This window comes from Sceloporus occidentalis, unplaced genomic scaffold, assembly GCF_023333645.1.
Source record: "Sceloporus occidentalis isolate IW3139 unplaced genomic scaffold, rSceOcc1.0.p SCAF_6, whole genome shotgun sequence".
Lineage (NCBI taxonomy): Eukaryota > Metazoa > Chordata > Lepidosauria > Squamata > Phrynosomatidae > Sceloporus > Sceloporus occidentalis.
The window spans coordinates 22767337-22785496 of NW_028316986.1; the positions used below are offsets into that span (position 1 = coordinate 22767337).

An 18160-nucleotide genomic window follows, 5' to 3' on the forward strand; every position below is an offset into this window, starting at 1 on the left:
CCCACAGGGCTCTGTCCTGGGCCCAGTGCTATTCAACATCTTTATCAATGACCTGGATGACAGAATTGGGAGCATACTTATCAAATTTGCAGATGACACCAAATTAGGGGGAATAGCTAATACCCCAGAGGACAGGATCAAGATTCAAAATGACCTGAATAGACTAGAAAGCTGGGCCAAACCTAACAAAATGAAATTCAACACAGAGAAATGTAAGGTACTGCACTTAGGGCGAAAAAATGAAATGCACAGATATAGGATGGGGGACACCTGGCTTAAGGAGACAACATGTGAAAGGGATCTAGGAGTCCAAGTAGACCACAAGTTGAACATGAGTCAACAGTGTGATGCGGCAACTAAAAAGGCCAATGCTATTTTAGGCTGCATCAATAGAAGTATAGTGTCTAGATCAAAAGAAGTAATAGTGCCACTGTATTCTGCTTTGGTCAGGCCCCACCTAGAATATTGTGTCCAGTTCTGGGCGCCACAATTCAGAAAGGACATTGAGAAACTGGAGCGTGTCCAAAGGAGGGCGACAAAAATGGTGAAGGGTCTGGAAACCATGCCCTATGAGGAACGACTTAGGGAGCTGGGGATGTTTAGCCTGGAGAAAAGAAGGTTAAGAGGTGATATGATAGCCCTGTTTAAATATTTGAAAGGATGTCATATTGAGGAGGGAGCAAGCTTGTTTTCTGCTGCTCCAGAGAACAGGACCCGGAACAATGGATGCAAGCTACAGGAAAAGAGATTCCACCTGAACATTAGGAGGAACTTCCTGACAGTGAGGGCTGTTCGACAGTGGAATGCACTTCCTCGGAAGGTGATAGAGTCTCCTTCCTTGGAGGTCTTTAAACAGAGGCTGGATGGCCATCTGTCAGGGATGCTTTGATTTGGATTTCCTGCATGGCAGGGGGTTGGACTGGATGGCCCTAGTGGTCTCTTCCAACTCTACGATTCTATGATTCTATGATTCTATGGCGGGGTACAGACCGCCGCTTTGCGGCGGTCTGCCGCCGCCGCCAGAAGGTCCGCGGGGGAGCCGGAGCCTTCAGACGGCCCGACTCCCGCGCGGACCGAAAAAAGAAGCTCCAAAATGGAGCTTCTTTTTGCGTCGCGTTTGCGACGTAGCGAGGCGCCAGGGGCGCGCTCGCTACGTCAGCAGCGGCGCGACGCGTCTGGACGCTGTGCGTCCGATACGTAAAGATGGCGGCGCCCATGTAGAAGGGGCGCCGCCATCTTGTACGGACGGAGTCCGTACTAGGCCATGGGGCGTCTAAAAGAGACGCCCCTTTTTTAAAATGGGACGTCCGGAGGACGTCCCAAATGGCAATGTAGAAAGCCCCTATGATTCTATTTAATCCAACATTCTTTTCAAAGTGTAGCCAACCAGCAGGACATGAGTGCATCTGTGACCTCTTGCTTATGCTTCCCACCAAATGACATACAGAGGCAGACCGCCTCTGGTAGTAAAGAGAATATATATAGTTATCATGTCTAGGAGGAACTGCATTGTCTTCTATGAATTGATTCCATTTTCCTCTAAAGCCATCAAAAATGTTGGCCATTGCTACATCTTGTGATACATAATTTCACAAGTGTTTATACACTGAATAAATTACTATTTCCTTTTCTATGCTCCAAATCCTTCACCATTCAACTTCAGTGGATGACCCCAGGTACTAAAAATAATATGAAGAGGAACAGCTGTCCCTATTTGCTTAGTCTACAATGCACATATTTTTATACATCTATATCATGTCCCACCTCTAATATGCCTGTTTCCTCAACTAAAAAGCTTGGAACAGCGCAACTGCTCACTGCAGGAGAAAGATTCTAAGCCACAAAACAGTCTGAGAAGGAAGTGATCCTAGTCAAAATAGTCTGATCTAATATGCCTTTCCCCTTTACATGTTTTAAGGGTTTTGTTTTCTTTCTCTCTCTCTCTTTCTTTGAATATATATTAACCAGGTCTGTCAACTCTGTATGCTAAACCTCCAGCTCCAACTCCTCTACCTACAGCCTGACTCTGATTCTTTCAGAAATAGCAAATGTATATTAATTAAATAACAATGTACTATAGTAAAATCTACTGTAGTACAAAGCATTTCATCACCACCACATGAATCAACAGGTTGCTTAGACTTATTAAGTATAAAATATATTTACTGTATTTCAGTATATAAAGTATTAAATGATATATTTACCATATATTGTTATAATATGAGTTTTCATTTTGAAGCCAGAGTGCCAACTCTGACTTCATCCAAAATTGCTTCCCACTTCACAGCCCTGCTTTTAACATACAAAAAGTCTAGCAATTTTGCCATAGACTTCCTGTGTCTGAAGTAGTTTACTGTCAGCAGAGCCTAGCCACCCATGTCACATATCCTTGTCATTTATTTCATTCATTTAGCCCACCTGATAGAAAAGTCTTTGATCCTCCTAAAGTTGCAGATTGCAACTCCCACAATCCCTTAATATTGACTATGCTGGCTTTGCCTTCTGAGAGTTGTTGCTCAAAAAATTAGAGCCAAACAACCCACCTTTGTAACAGACCCTTTTCCGGAGCAAGCCTACAAGTAACCAGGGCCTATATTTTCCTTGCAATATGCAATCTACAACCATCTACTGTACAATATCAGATTTCATACCTGCAGAACAGAGCTATCAACTGTAAACGCTTTGTAAACTGCTGAAGCTTGGCTTTTACTTCCTCTGCTCCAAATGACCATGTTACCAGCCATATACAATTCTTCATCATATTCCACCTCTTCCCCAACATCACTGATTCCCTTTCTTAATTGCCATCTTTCCTGAAAAAGGAGAAAACAAATAAGAAAAAACAACAGATGCTGCACATTAATTCACATTAGCTTTGAATACTACCCAATGGAGACAATTCAGTTATTATATCATTGATAATTCCTACTACAATGGAAAAGAGCCTTCCTCTTTCTCAGTGTGTGTCCACAAGAACACTGAGCCAGTCTTTATGTCAGCATCAGCAAAGGGGAAAGAATTGATGGGGTTGACACCAAAGCAATCTATAAGACTGTAAGCATCAGTCCAGAATCAGTGATGCATGGTGACAGATTAGCCTTTAAGTGTTGCAAGAGATCACCTATTGCTCATCTACAGCTTGATTCTTACTTCACATTTCACTGAATTTTCATTAAGCAAAGGGATCAACAATGCATGTGGCACATTCTTGACTTAATAACTAGTTTTGCAGATCACAGTATTTCCCTACCTCATCCCTTGCTGTTTCTTATCCATCTCCTTTCTCCTTCGCTTATCTTTTTGGTGCATGTTATACATACGTGTTTTCTAAGGTTAAGCATTATATTAAAAGTCACGTCTACCTTGTGTTTCTCGTGGATTGTGACTTCCTGAAGCGACCCCACCAAACCAGCTGCTCCATCCGATGACCACAGCTCCGAGGCTGGTTGCAGCTGCCGAAGTTGCAGGTTCAGCGCATTAGGATGGTGCTTGCAGTGGTCACGGCCAAAAGGGACAAACTCCTGCAAATCCCCTGCTGCAATCATCGTTACCCTCTCTTCATAGATGTTCGACATGAGTTCCAAATATCAACATTATTTCTGAAACAAGGCCAAAACGCAGACTGAAGTTGTTCAAATGTGACATTAAAAAACATATGGCTTCAGTACCCAAAAGGCACCAGACCTGTCTCGTCTTGGAAGCTAAGTAGTGTCATGTGAAATCAAAGGCTCTTGTGGCTGGCATCCATAGGTTTTTGTGGGATTTTCGGGTTATGTGTCCACGTTCTAGAAGAGTTTATTTCCTGACGTTTCTCCAGCATCTGTGGCTGGCATCCTGAATAAACTCTTCTAGAAAACGGCCACAAAGCCTGAAACACCAACAAGAAACTAAGTAGGGTCAGTTCAGTTAGTACTTAGATGGGAGATTGCCAACCAAGACCTGGAAGAAACTGGCAAAACCATCTCTTGAGCATTTATTGTGAAACACAAAGCCCAAACTGAGCATTGACCTGAGACTCTGGAGACCAGGGTTCAAATCCCCGCTTATCCATGGGAATCCTGCACTGAGCCTCCTTGGGCAAGTCACGCTTTCTTAGCCGCAGAGGGATTTTGGACTTCAGCTCCCAGAATCCCAGGCTACTGGCCAACGTGGCTGAGGCTTCTGGGAGCTGTAGTCCAAAACCCTCTTAAAGGGCACAGTTTGGGGACCATCGTAGAGGCACTAAAACAACAAGAGTGAAGGCCAGGGATGCGAGTGTGGGCGATGGAGGAGGACCCTTGCAGGGGACTCTGGGAGAGGAGCCACTGATCTGGAGGACCTGGAGAGGCAGGGACAGGAGTGGAGACCCAGGAAGGGAAGGGAAGGGAAGGGAAGGAGGACCCCCTACACACATCCACCCACCTGAGTGACACAGGAAAGGGCGGTCGGCTGCGGGCCTAGGCTCCAGCGGCTCCTCCCCGTGTCTTTCTCTGGACACTGCTAGCAGACCTCCCAGCAGCAGCAGCACAAGGCTCCCCTCAGCTTCTCAGACGGGCGCCGCCATATTGGAACTCCCATCACCCCCCGCGACAAATTTGGGGGCGGGGCTAATGGCTGTCAGTAGAGCGGCGCCTCTGGTTATGTCTGACTCAGGAAGAGAAGGAGGAGGAGGAGGCCTCGAGGGAAGGCAGCAGGGCCCCAGCAGCAGCAGCAGCAGCCAATGGGGCAGAAGCATTCATCATGCAGACACTAATTATACACACACACATTATATATGTATATTATATGATATATATCTCATATAATACATAGGAAAATAAAAATTATATATATAGAGAGAGTTTGATAAATATAAATAAGAAAACATAATGTATATATAATGTATGTTATAATAAATTATATATACGAATATATATATAGATAGTTTTATAAATGTAAACAATAAAATATAATGTATATATATAATATATATGTTACAATATTATATATATATATAAATTAAAGATATATATTATATAACTAATAAAATATATAAGAAAATAATGTATATAGTTATTTATAAACATATACATATATATATAATAAAATAAAATATATATATTATATATCAGATATATATTAAATATCCTATACACTATGTAAGAAAATTATATTTATATATATATATATATATATATATGTATATATATATATATAATGTATTTATAATATATGTTATAATATATATAAGGTATATGTCTTATATAATATATAAGAAAATAAAGTAAAATATATATAGTATATAAATATAAAGTATATATATATATATGTTATAATATATCATATAATATATAATATTGCTCATATAATATATAAGAAAATAAAATTTTATATATATATATAGTTTTAAATATAATGAATTATGTGTACATATAATATATATATTATAATATATTATATATAATAAATATAAATATACAATTTATAAGAAAATAAAATAATATATATATAATTGCATATCTTATATAATATATAAGGTAATAAAATTATATATATATATATATATATATATATATATATAATTTTATATTCTTATATCCTGCCTTTCTCTCAACATAGAGACTGAAGGCAACAAACAACAAATATAGACAGTACAATTAAAAACAATACAAGAATATTGATATAAATAATATTAAATTTTAAAAATTAAACAATTTAAAGAAACATTTTATAAAACAGTTATAAATTAAAATATAACATGTCAAAATAAAAATGATTAAATTTTATAACATTACACAACATTAAAAACCCAGTCCTTATCAGTTTGCAAAGACCTGCCAGCACAAGAATGTCTTTATCTGCTGCCAGAAGGCCAGCAGGGATGGCACCATCCTGGCCTCCAGAGGGAGGGAGTGCCAAAGCTTGGGAGCATATACACACACACACACACTCGTCCCTCCACATTTGAGACTTTGACTTTTACGGCTTTGATTATTCATTGATTTTATTAATATGTCCTTTCCAGGAATATCTAGGTCCTCCTGTGCAACTCTATGAACAACTTTAACTAAAAGTAGCACTGAAGTACCTAGAGATTCCTAGAGAGAACACTCCACTAGGCCTTTGTAGCTCCTCCAGCGCAGTTCTATGGTCAGTGTCTGTCGGAGGACCTAGAGATTCCTAGAGAGGTGTCCTCTCAGGTAAAAACGTGGTGTTTTTGTTATTTGTGGTTTTTCCATATTCACGGGGGTCCTGGGCCCCTAACCCCAGTGAATGTGGAGGGATGAGTGTATACTCACACATAAATATACATATACTGTATATAAATTATCCATGATTATCACACTACACTCTAAAAGCATTGCTATTCCATTTTAACTGCTCTGGCTGCTTCCTGTTGCATCTTGGGATTTGCAGTTTAAGGAGGGGTATTTAGAACATTCAGCCAGAGAACTCTTAGGCCTTACTGAACTCCAAATCCCAGAATGCAACAGCAGGCAGCCAGAGCAGTTAAAGTGGAATAGCAGCACAATAAAGATGTAGTTTGGTAACATGGCAGGGAGAAAGAGCCCTCAAGGGCCATCCAAACCAAACCTCCCACCACCACCCCCAACAAATCTTGCCAAGAAAACTCTGCGATAGGTATGCCTTAGGGTTGCCATGAGTTGGAAACAACTTGAAGGTACACAGCCAGAACATCCCTCCAGGTGTTCACTTGGAGCCCACCAAGTCCCACCAAGAAATCAGCCTGATCTGGTCCTGCCTTTGCATAGCTCAGACTGCTCTTCTGAATACTAGGAGAGGATTTTCTTGCCATCAGTGCCAGTTCTCCAAGTAATACAAGAGTACAGTTGACCCTCCAAATTAAGACTTGAGACACAATTTAGGGAAGATAGGCCCGATACAGACAGGCCAAAATAAAGCTGCTTCAGGTCACTTTGGAGGTATGCTGTTTAAATAATACATGCATCCTAAGCGTCCGGAAGCTGTGCCAAAGCTGTGCTCCAGTCCTTAGGACTGGATTGTGGCTTTGGTGCAGCTTCCGGAGTCTTAGAATGCATGCAACATTTAAACAGCATACCCCCAAAGTGACCCGAAGCAGCTTTATTTTGGCCTGTCTGTATGGGGCCATAGGCAGAGACTAATCCTGTCAATTCATCTTTCCTTTGTCCTTCTGCAAGAAACGGGTATCTGCAATTCCAGTGCAGTGAGGAGGGATAAACTGAAGACACCCTTTTGCAGAAGCATCACAACCATCACTTTCATGTGAAGTCGAAGGCTTTCATGGCCGGCATCCATAGTTTTTTGTGGGTTTTTCTATCTATGTGGCCATGTTTTAGAAGAGTTTTTTCCTGATGTTTCTCCAGCATCTGTGGCTGGCATCTTCAGAGAATGCTGTCATAGAAGTGGGTGAGGTATATATACTATGTGACCCTTGGTTGAGAGGAAGTGATTTCCATATTAATCTCTGTGTGGGTCTGTTGTTGAATGGCAAGGCCTCAAGGTGTCTATTTAATTAGTGATCCATTGTCTGCTGGGCAATCCCCTGACCATAAAATGCTATTTGAAAACACTGAAATTCTGGACCATGCCAATAATTGGGTCAGGATGTACAGGTAAGCCATTGACATCCACAAACACCTAGACAACTTCAACAGAAAAGGGAAAAAAACTTCAAGTAAACAGAGTTTGGCTACCAATCCTCAAAAATACCAAAATCAAAACTCAAAACATGCAAATAAACACCACCCAGAGTCAGGGGATTTCCCAGCAGACAATCAACCACTAATTAAATAGGCTTTGGAACACCCAGCCACCAGAGGGTGCTGCAAACCATCTTCTCATCACTCATTGTAATAAGAACTGATCTTTATTAAGTGATCTTGATAATTAGGTTCTTATCTAAACATTGTCTCTAGACTGGACAAAAATATACCAACTTGACTATTACTGATATTCCACATTCTAAATAATTTCTCTTCTATTCTAACCTACTCTGCAGGTGTTGCAGTCCATCCTCTAATCTGCTTGGACCTTGGCTTTTTTCCTACAGCATGACTGCCTGATCTAATGAGTTCAGTCGCTCACACAATGGCTTGTGGCTAATGATAGTGTTGCCCCTTTTTTGATACAGAGTCCACTACTGGAGAAGAATATCTTCTTAATTTCAATAGTGCATGCTACTAAATTAACATCTATTGTTTTGATCTTCCAGGAAATAGCCAGTAAGTGCACTGTTCAGATTTCAACATACCTTCTGAACCAAATCTTCATTCTTAAGTATCGTTAGTTCAAGTTGTTTTCATGCAGGGGAATACAAAAGCCACAATTATGCAAGCATTTAATGAGGCTCAACGGTATTTTTTTAAAAAACTCTTCATGGGTATAAGCCCATGGAGAGTGTCCAGCAAGTTAATGCACCAAGCAATGTCCACTGTAGTTTTTATCTTTGGACTGTAGCCTGTTGTTCAGAGCTTTAAGGCTAAATTAATTAATGTGCTAACAGTTTCATTGAGCACTATATAACTAGTCATTTTCTGATGTTGGCCAAAAAAAGAAAACCTTATTCAAATGATTTAAGAACTTTTTATTCTCCTTTTATCATTGAGTGGCCAGAGCTTACTGTGGGAACAGAGCTCAGTTGTGCTGCCACCTTGTACAAATATAAAGGCCACATACAATAGAGACGACCACACTCCTAGGCTTTTTATCAATGTACTGAGAACTGAATATGGTTCCAATCAATCATTTACTAGAACATTCAGGCAATGAATGCTGACTTAGCATCATACACCACTGAAAACAAAGCAGAGAATGTCATCTACTCTGCTTTTTCTATGATAAAACAACAATTTTGTGATGCATTAAAATATGGTGACTAGCATGGAATATACAGTGATTATTACTTTTCACCACTTGGGACTGCAGTTCAATGTACCTGAAAACTAGTACATCTGTTCCTTTTGCATCTACATCATACTGCCGGTTCAAGAATTTAAACAGGAATAAATGCAATGTACTCCATTTAGACAGGAAAATTAAATGAATAAATATAGGTAGGATAGGTAACACCTGGCTTGATGGCAGTATGTGTGAAAAGGATCTGGCTGGGTGTGTGTGTAGTCTTAGTAGATCACAGGTTAAATAAAATTCAGAAGTATGAGGCAGTGGCCAAAAAAGCCAATTTTGGGGTAGCTTTAGAGGGATTATAGTCTCCAAATCAAGGAAAGTAATAGTGACACTGGTCCAAAGCACACTGCAGAAATAATTCAGTATGGGACTGCTTTAACTGACCTGGCTCAGTGCTAGGGAATTCTAGGAACTGTAGTTTTGTGAGACTTTTAGCCTTCTTTGTCACAGAGCTCTGGTACCACAATGAACTACACTTTCCAGGATTCCATAGCACAGCCAGGGCAGTTAAAGTGGTCTCGAACTGGATTGTTTGTTTCTGCAGTGTGTTTTGGACCTAAATTTGGCTATATCATTGTTTCTATCCTGCCTTTTTCTTTTTCCCAATTTGGGACTAAAAGCGTCTTACCACAGATTAAAAAACATACAGTTAAAAACTCAAAAAATTGAAAAGTTAAAAAGAGATTAAATGATCAAAAAATTAAAACCAGATCAAATGAATAAATGGATTTAAATTATAAGAAAAGATTCCACTTAAACCTTTCGAAGAATGTTTTTACTGTAAGAACTATTTAACAGCAGAACAGACTGCCTCACAGGTGGCAAGCAGCCTCCCCTTATTTGGAGGTCTTTAAACAGATGTTGGAAAGGTAGAGTTCAGGAAGTACTTTAGTTATATATTCTTGCATGGCAGGGGGTCAGACAGAGAGACAATCCCTTCCAACTTTATGACACCATGACTCTGTGTCATCAGGGTTATGAATGACAATAGTTGTGGTAGTAGAAATACTGGACAACCAATGCGCAATGTTGGCCACTGACCCATCCCTGCCTTTCCATCATCTCTCTCTCTCTCTCTAGTGAGTTGGGCTTCTGTCACCAGGCAGATGGGTTTTGCAGTCCTTGTTGCTATCACAGCCAAATGTTCACAACTATGCAGAATCACTAGTTAGTTTGTATTACTGACTTTGTAGGATAATTTTATTGCATTAATAAATTGCATTTTATTGCCTTAATAGATTGGCATTTGCATTTTATTGCCTTAATAGATTGGCAGTTTGAAGCTGGAAAAATATATGACAGCTGCAAACAAACTGGGGAAGTTAATTTTCCTATGTTACTAATGTATTTAGACAGTTTTCCTGGCTGGGGGTATGTGTAAGGGAAGATATGCCATGCTTGTCCACTTCTATTTTCTTTTATTTATTTTTATACTATATCACCCCTGGGATACCATCCTCTCACACTGGGGCTATGGGGTGCACCTCATATATGGCCCCATATAGCTAACCATGGGGGAATATGATCAACATTTTGGGAAGTCTGGATAGAATTAGTTGTTTAGGGACCCATTTCTGCCGTTGGCTATATGGTGGTGATGGGTCCCATCAACGAAAGGGATGGAATGCTTTTCTGCTATATATCATCTGCTGTATCATTTACCACCAATAAAGCTTATGCTTTATTGTATCATGTAACATGTATCAGTGCTCAACACTGAACAAGCTATTGTGGAGGCCTGGAAACTACAGCAAATTACAAAACTCCCTCTCTATTTCTTTTCATTTTGGGTGTGTAAGTATCACTTTGCCTGTTCACACATGAAAGGCAGGTGCTGCAATCGCATTAAAACTCAGAAAAATAGCCCCAAACCAAATATGGGTGGGACTGGAGTACACACTGGGAAGCAATGGTTTGGATTCTGCAATAAAGGAGTGGAAAAATGGTGTTAGTTTCAGAGTCGAAATCCCTTGCCATCAAATAAAAACATTCCAGATTTGTTAGCTCTTTCTAACCATCAGACTTTCAGATCTCTTCTCAGGATGGTAAGCAGGCTTTTGAGACTCTGGTGTCAGTTACAACTGCCTGTGGCTTTAGACATTTGTGACACTGCCATCCAGGACTTTGAAAAGTCCTATGTTTAAATAATAATAATAATTTATTTCTAGCCCGCCCAATCATGAAGAATCTGGGCGGGTTACAACAATAAAATACATCAAATTACAATAGAGTTTTTAAAAAATCAAACCCTAGACCTACCCCCCCCCCCCACGATTCCCAGTACTAAAACAGAATTAGACAGTAATAGTATAAAAACATTAAAGACGTTAAAGACATTAAACAAAAAAAAATAAGTAAAGGAAAAAAGAATTATTATTGCATGTCCATTTTGGGGTCACTAGGTATCAAGCAACCAGCATTTACCTTTATGATTGCAGAACTGTGTTGCAACCCACTATTAGAAAAGCATGGTCAAACGTTGAAGTCACTTGCACAAAAATCACACTTTTAAAAAAGGATGTGTTAATACAATGAGATTCCTTATTAATCTGGGACTTAACTGGAAATGCTTTCAGAGGGTTCCCATTTTTATCATACTAACAAGTATGGCTTGTTTGGGATAGATTAGGGCTCTAGTGTCCAGTCTTTTAGAGAAAGAGATGAATGGAGCACAGGTTTAATCAAGATATAAATACAAAGGCCAGGAGGAAGACCTAGAGAAATTGTTTGTTCACCCCACACATACTTTCGATTCTTAACAATACAAACTTTATCTCACAAGCAAAATAGGTTAATTAGGGATAGCCCTATTAGGCAGTATAAAGCAATCACCTCAAATGTCAGATGTAGGACGCAAAAAAGATATCCCATTAGTTGTTCCTCTTCAGCTATTTTCCTCCACTGTAAGATATAGATATGCTATACGACTTGCCCTGTGGCCACATGCCCCTCCTGTCCCAGATGCAGTGAAAGACGCTCTGTTGATGCTAGTGTTGAAAAACTGTGTCAGTGAATTTTGAATCGCAAATGCTTCTTGAAACAGTCCCCATAGCCACATCCCCAAAAGAAAATCAATAAATGCTCAGGTTTTTTTCTACCCATATCAAGAAATTTACGCTATAGTTTTCCCATGTGGAACAGGTCTTTTGTAAAGTTAATGGATCTTAATTGCTCCTTCAAGATTATGATTTCACCATCCCATAATAACTGTAATAGCTCACAACAAAAGGTACTCTTGAATGAGTGCCATATGATGTTATTATCATTGATAATGAAGACATCTTGCAAATTCTGGCTGTGCTACACCAATGGTGTTGAATGAAGAATGATTGAACTGTCAGCTTCTCAATGTGGGATAGAGAGGGGATGCAATCTTGTCCTTTGGCACAGGCAGTGAGGTTCCATATGGAAAAAGGTGGTTTAATAATAATAATATAAAATATGTGTCTCCATGCTGAGGTAGGCTGACCAGATAACTTCCTAAGCTGGCTATCCAGGTCTTAACTATGGATGGGCAACTTCAGGAGATCTTCTGCTCTCCCTTCCTCCTCATGATACTCTCAATTAGACTTGGATTGGAAAACAGTTATTTGGCAGTCTTTTAAACCCAGTGGAGGACTGTCCTGTGTGAAATAGGATACCTGGCCATTCTAGACCCTCCCATGTCAACTTGATATGTGGGAAGGTAGGGGAAGTAAAGACAGGAAAGAAGAAAGTAGTGTGGTGTAGACAGTTTAAAAACCTATAGGGTGACCTTGCGCAAGTCACACCCTCTCAAATTCAGAGGATGCCATGGCAAACCTCCTCTGAAGAAGCCTGCCAGGACACCTCCCCCACTACATTTGCCTTAGGGTCACAAGTAAGAAATTACTTGAAGGCACACAACAAGATTATTCCAGAGGGAATTAAGTGCTCCACAAGACAATGCTTCCGTACTTCTTCCCTAGAGACAGGGAGAGAAAAAAAGAAAGGCATCTTAGGTCAATGTTTATCTTATCATCCTCTCTCCCTGTTCATTTCCCCTTGCTCCTCCTCCTCGAAAATCCTAAGAAACATTTAGAAGATAAGGGCAAAGTGATAAGCAAACATAACCCGTGGAGGAAGACCAAAAGCCAGTGCTTCCTGCTTTCTTTCTTTCTTTGCCTTAGGGTTAAACTGGTTATGTTTATTTGCATATGGTTCACTTGCTTGGGTATCAGAGTGTTTGCTTTCCTCCTCCTGTGTCTAAAGCTGGAGTTGATTTCTTCTTTCCAAACTGTATTCCAGGAAATTCTTAAGGACTCTCAGAAGCTTAACACAATCAGAAGATCAGTTCTTCGCCAGCTAGCTTTGCTAGTTTTCTAATCTCAACAGAGAGACCAGGGTTGACCAACACATGACCCACACATGCCCTATGCTCTATTGCTTATTACAGTTTTATTCTGCTGTAATCCCGCCTCGATCCGTAGGGAGAGGCGGGAAATATAAATTATTGTTATTATTGTTATTATTATGCCAAGACTGGATTCCCTGAGGCTCCTCATTTGCTAACTGTTACTGAACTTAACTGCTAGAAAACTCAGCAATGGTAGTACTGTTAGAGACCCCCCTTTTCACCTTTTCCCTTCTGGAATAGATCCTCTGCCCTGCGCACTGGCATCCATGTATGGTACATATATTCTTTCATTCTAGTGCATCAAATGGAATTACCCCAGTTGCTGCCAACCTCAGTTATATGCAGTAGTATCATTAGGGCTGAACTATAAAGTGTCGTTGTGTGACACCAAATAACAATACTTATTGTACCCTTTCATTCCACCCCTTTGCATTAAAAAAAAAATAGAGTGGGGATATGGAGCTCAAACTTTTCTGTATTTTCTTATGAAATGCCCTTTACACCTGCTTGAGGTATTTTCTTTCAGACTTCAATTCATAAGGTATATGGCTGGATTCCAGCCTTGAACAAGATGCTGCCTATCCTGAAGTCAGGCGCAAATATAATGCTGTGCATATAGGGACTCCTTCATAGGCAAGTCAATGTGGGAAATATTCCCTGTGGCTAGATCATTATGAGCAAATGCTTGTGATCTGTTGTTCTTGTATGCCTTCAAATTGTTTTCAACTTATGGTTACCCTAAGGCAAACCTATAACAGCATTTTCTTGCCAGGTTTGCCACTGCCATCCTCAGAGGCTGAGAGAGTGTGATTTGCCCAAGATCACACAGTGGGTTTCCATGGCCAAGCAGGGATTCGAACCCTGTTCTCGATTCATAGTCCAATGCTCAAACCACTACACCATGCTGGCTCTCAGGTTAGAAGCCACTGGATTTAAGCAAAAATCAAATAGACAACCCACATGCACTGAAAGGTAGTGACTTTAAAAAAAAGTATCAGCTCATTGGCTTCAAGCCATATTTCCTGACCCCACATCTGTAGAACTTTAAAATAAGGTTTTTATGTTTTTTAAAATAATAAATAATATATTTTTAAATTTCTATCCCACTTTTTGCCAGGCAATCAAAGCAGCGTACAACAAGTTAAAATACATCCATATATACATAGTGACCCCCCCCCTTAAAATAAGATTAAACACTACATACTAAAATCCAAATAATCCAAATAATAGTCATCATGGGCAGAGTTCAATAGATGGGAAGTCATATTTGTGGCCGAATGTTTATTCCGAGAAGGCCTGCCAGAAGATATCCATCTTAGTGGCTTTTTAAAAGCTCTCTAGATTGGTAATTTGACAGATCTCGTCTGGCAGGCCATTCCATAAGTTGGGAGCGGCTGCAGAGAATGTCCTCTGGGAGGTCGCCGTCAACCTGGTCTTTAAGGGCTGTAGTAAATTCCTCCCAGAGGACTTGAGTGTATGGGGCGGATTGTATGGAAGCAGGGGATCCCTTAGATAGGTTGGCCCCAAACCATGTTGGGCTTTAAAGGTGATAACCAACACCTTGTACTATGCCCGGAAACTAATAGGCAGCTAGTAGAGTGACTTCAATATTGGTGTTATATGGTCACTCCTTGCTGTTCCTGTGACCAACCTGGCTGCCATATTCTGTACCAATTGAAGTTTCCAGACTAGGCACAAGGGTAGCCCCATGTAGAGCGCATTGCAAAAATCAAGTCTTGAGGTTACCAGCGCATGTACTACAGTTTCGAGGTCACCCCGTTCCAGGAAAGGGCACAGCTGGCATATCAGCCAAAGCTGATAACAGGCGCTTTTGACCGTCGCATTCACCTGATTCCTCATCTGAAGAGATGGGTCAAGAAGCACCCCAGACTGTGAACACAGTCCTTCGAGGAGAGCGTGAGCCCCTCTAGGACAGGAGGTTGCAGCCCAATACCTAGCTTGGGGGCCCCTACCGTAAGTACCTCCATTTTGTCTAGATTCATTGAGCTTGTTTTCCCTCATCCAATTCATTACTGCTTGAAGACACTGGCTGAGGGGAGAGATGCCATCTGTCATTGTCGCTGATGATCAGGACATGGAGAAATATATTTGGGTGTCATCAGCATACTGATAACACCCAGCCCCATAACCACGGATGATTTCTCCCAGCGGCTTCATATAGATGTTAAATAGCATTGGGAACTGGATGGTGCCTTGAGGGACACCACAATTAAGCACTGTTTTTGAAGAGCGACTGTCCCTGAGCATCACCCTCTGGAACCTGCCCGAGAGGAAGAAGCGGAATCACTGCAAAACAGTACCTCCAATTCCTGACTCTCTCAGGCATTCCAGGAGGATGTCATGGTCTATTGTATCGAAAGCCGCTGAGAGATCTAGAAGCACGAACAGGGTCACGCTCCCTCTGTCAATGCCTAGATGAAGGTCATCAGTTAAAGCGACCATGGCAGTCTCCACCCCATATCCTGTCCTGAAGCCCGTTTGAAAAGGATCAAGAAAATTGGCTTCATCCAAGACCATTTGGAGCTGAAGAGCAACCCCCAAAAAGAATTGTACCCATAGGAAAGCAGAGCAACAATGAAGAAATGTTTTCCAGATTTGTTTCTATATAAATGCTGTTCTTTATTTTATTTTCATATTGATATTCTAGCAGTATGACCCACAGGTCAGAATCAGGTCACCTCCTATTTTTATATAAAATTGGGAAGGGAATTCAAGAATGATATGAGCAAGAGCAGACTTTGGAAAAGGTTTTTTTCCTCAGTTTGTTTTTTTTAGATGACAACTCCAAGAATCTTCCAGATAGTGTGGCTGCTGGCCATGAAGGCTGGGAGAATCTAGGAGCTATATCTAATAAATGCAACTTTCCCAAACTTTGGAGGTGCAGCTATATTTTTCCCCAGTGGCCCTATTCCAGCTGAAGCTGCTTTCTCCAGAGCGGTTTCCCCCTTTATGGTGGGAGAGAAAAATGGCTTAGCCATTTCATTGGGGGAAGTACAACCTCCAGGTCCAGCCCTACCATTTGGCAAAGTGGGATGGGCCCCTCAGGCAGTAGATTTCTGGAGTTATGAAAGAGTAGAAAACTGTTACACATTTAATTTTCGCCTATTGTATTTTTACTGCCAGGGAGGTACTTGTGAGATTTTCTGCCTCATGTGCCAAAGTAACTTGGCAGCCTTGATGTACTACAAATGAACCTTGACATGGTACAGTGGACAAGGGACCTTTGCTGCTCCAATTTATGCAGCAAAGCATACACACACATCCTCTTCTGTGTTGCCATTCTTAATTTTAAATTTAACCACCACCACCCCGTTCTTGTTTCAGAGGAAACTGGAGGCAGTCCATTTCTGCTGCTGTCATGTCTAGGTTGCCCCTTAGCTGCTAGACTCACGTGCCTTCTCTTAGCTGGTGATTGCTTCAAGATGTTAAAAGTCTGCAACGGCTAAAAAAGCAAAGCAAAAAATCAGTACATTGCCAGTAGTACAGCTTGGGCCACATACTGAAAAGCATTAGTTAGAGGCATCTGAGAACAATTTGCTAGTTTTCTTCTCCCCTTTATTATTATTTTGAAAGGCATTTTATTTCTAGATGGCAGTACACACTCAATTGTGCTTTTAAGAGGGCTAACTGTATTTATCTGCCGGGGGGGGGGGCAGTCTTGTGGCACCTTAAAGACTGCAAAATTAGTTATAGCATAAGGTACCTAAGGAAAGGGATGGGAATTTGTGAAAGCTTAAGACACAACATATTTGTTAAGATTGGGACCAAACCCCAGCGGATACCAAGGGCCCACTGTAATGGTTTCAGTCTTAGACTAGGATTCTAGGAAATAGGGATTCAAATTCCCATTCAGGTAAAGGAAACCCACCGATGACCCTGGGTGACAAACCTCATGGCTCCTTCAGGAATAGAGACCATAAAAAAGGTAAACCTACCTATAATTTGAGCACCAACCATTATATGTTAAGATCACTCTTTTCAGCACACGCATTCATGCATTTACCAGTATTTGGATATACATGATGAGATATCTTAGAGATGGAACCCTACCCAAATCTAAACGTGAAATTCATTTATGTTTCATATACACTTTATACATATAGCCTGAAGGTAATTTTACCCAGAATATTTTTAAGAAAGTTGTGCAAGAATCGAAGTTTGTGTACACTGAACCATCAGAAAGCAAAGGTGTCACTATCTGAACCATCCATGTGGACATTTTTTGATTTTGGAGTATAGTGGGCCCTTGGTTTCTACTGGGGTTTGTAGAATACAATGGTGTCTCTGATTAAAAATGGTAAGGTCAAGGTTTGCTTTTTGGAATTTAAATATTTTAAAAATATTTTCAAGCTGTGGATGGTTGGATCTGTGGATATAGAGGGCTGACTGTATTTCACATTTTGGAATTTGAGATAAGGAATACTCAGCCTGTATGGTGCTGCTGTTGTGTGCCTGTTGTTTCTGGCTTATAAGGTGGACCTATTATGGGGTTTCTCTGGGGCTGAGAGGATATGACTTGCCCAAAGTCATCCTGTAGGTTGGCTTGTAGGTTTCCAAGCCCAAACCCTGATCTCCAGAGTCCTATGCCAAAAATATTATATCATGCTGGCTCTCAACCTGTATACAGGGAGGAGAAAAAAGTATAGAAAAATACACACAGAGTCAAAAAGGCCTGCAAGTCAATGGAACACATTTCTGTGCCGTTTTCAACACTCAGTTCCAAAATGCATTCAAAGTCCGATGCAGAAAGAACACACACCTTGTACAAATGTTTACCTTGCGGTAGAGTTGTCCCTGGCTTGCCTATCAATGGCCTTTGGATCTGTGTATGTGTATGAGAAACAGAGGGAGAAAATGAAAACAAAACCATCATAAATCTGTTGACGTTTTCAACAG

General features: G+C 40.6%; 1 protein-coding gene across 4 annotated transcripts in view; it reads right to left on the bottom strand.

Moving 5' to 3' along the window:
• The window catches only part of LOC149310493 (anaphase-promoting complex subunit 1-like), a 72114-nt gene extending 67562 nt beyond the window's left edge, over positions 1-4552 (bottom strand). For all 4 annotated transcript variants that reach the window (XM_089529064.1, XM_089529066.1, XM_089529065.1 and 1 more), the window contains exons 1-3: positions 4402-4552; positions 3363-3599; positions 2652-2813 (exon numbers count right to left, since the gene is read on the bottom strand). In XM_089529064.1, the coding sequence (XP_089385190.1) occupies positions 2652-2813; positions 3363-3575 (375 nt within the window). In that variant the 5' untranslated portion in view covers positions 3576-3599; positions 4402-4552. The remainder of the gene's footprint in view (positions 1-2651; positions 2814-3362; positions 3600-4401) is intronic.
• Positions 4553-18160: the final 13608 nt, after the last annotated feature.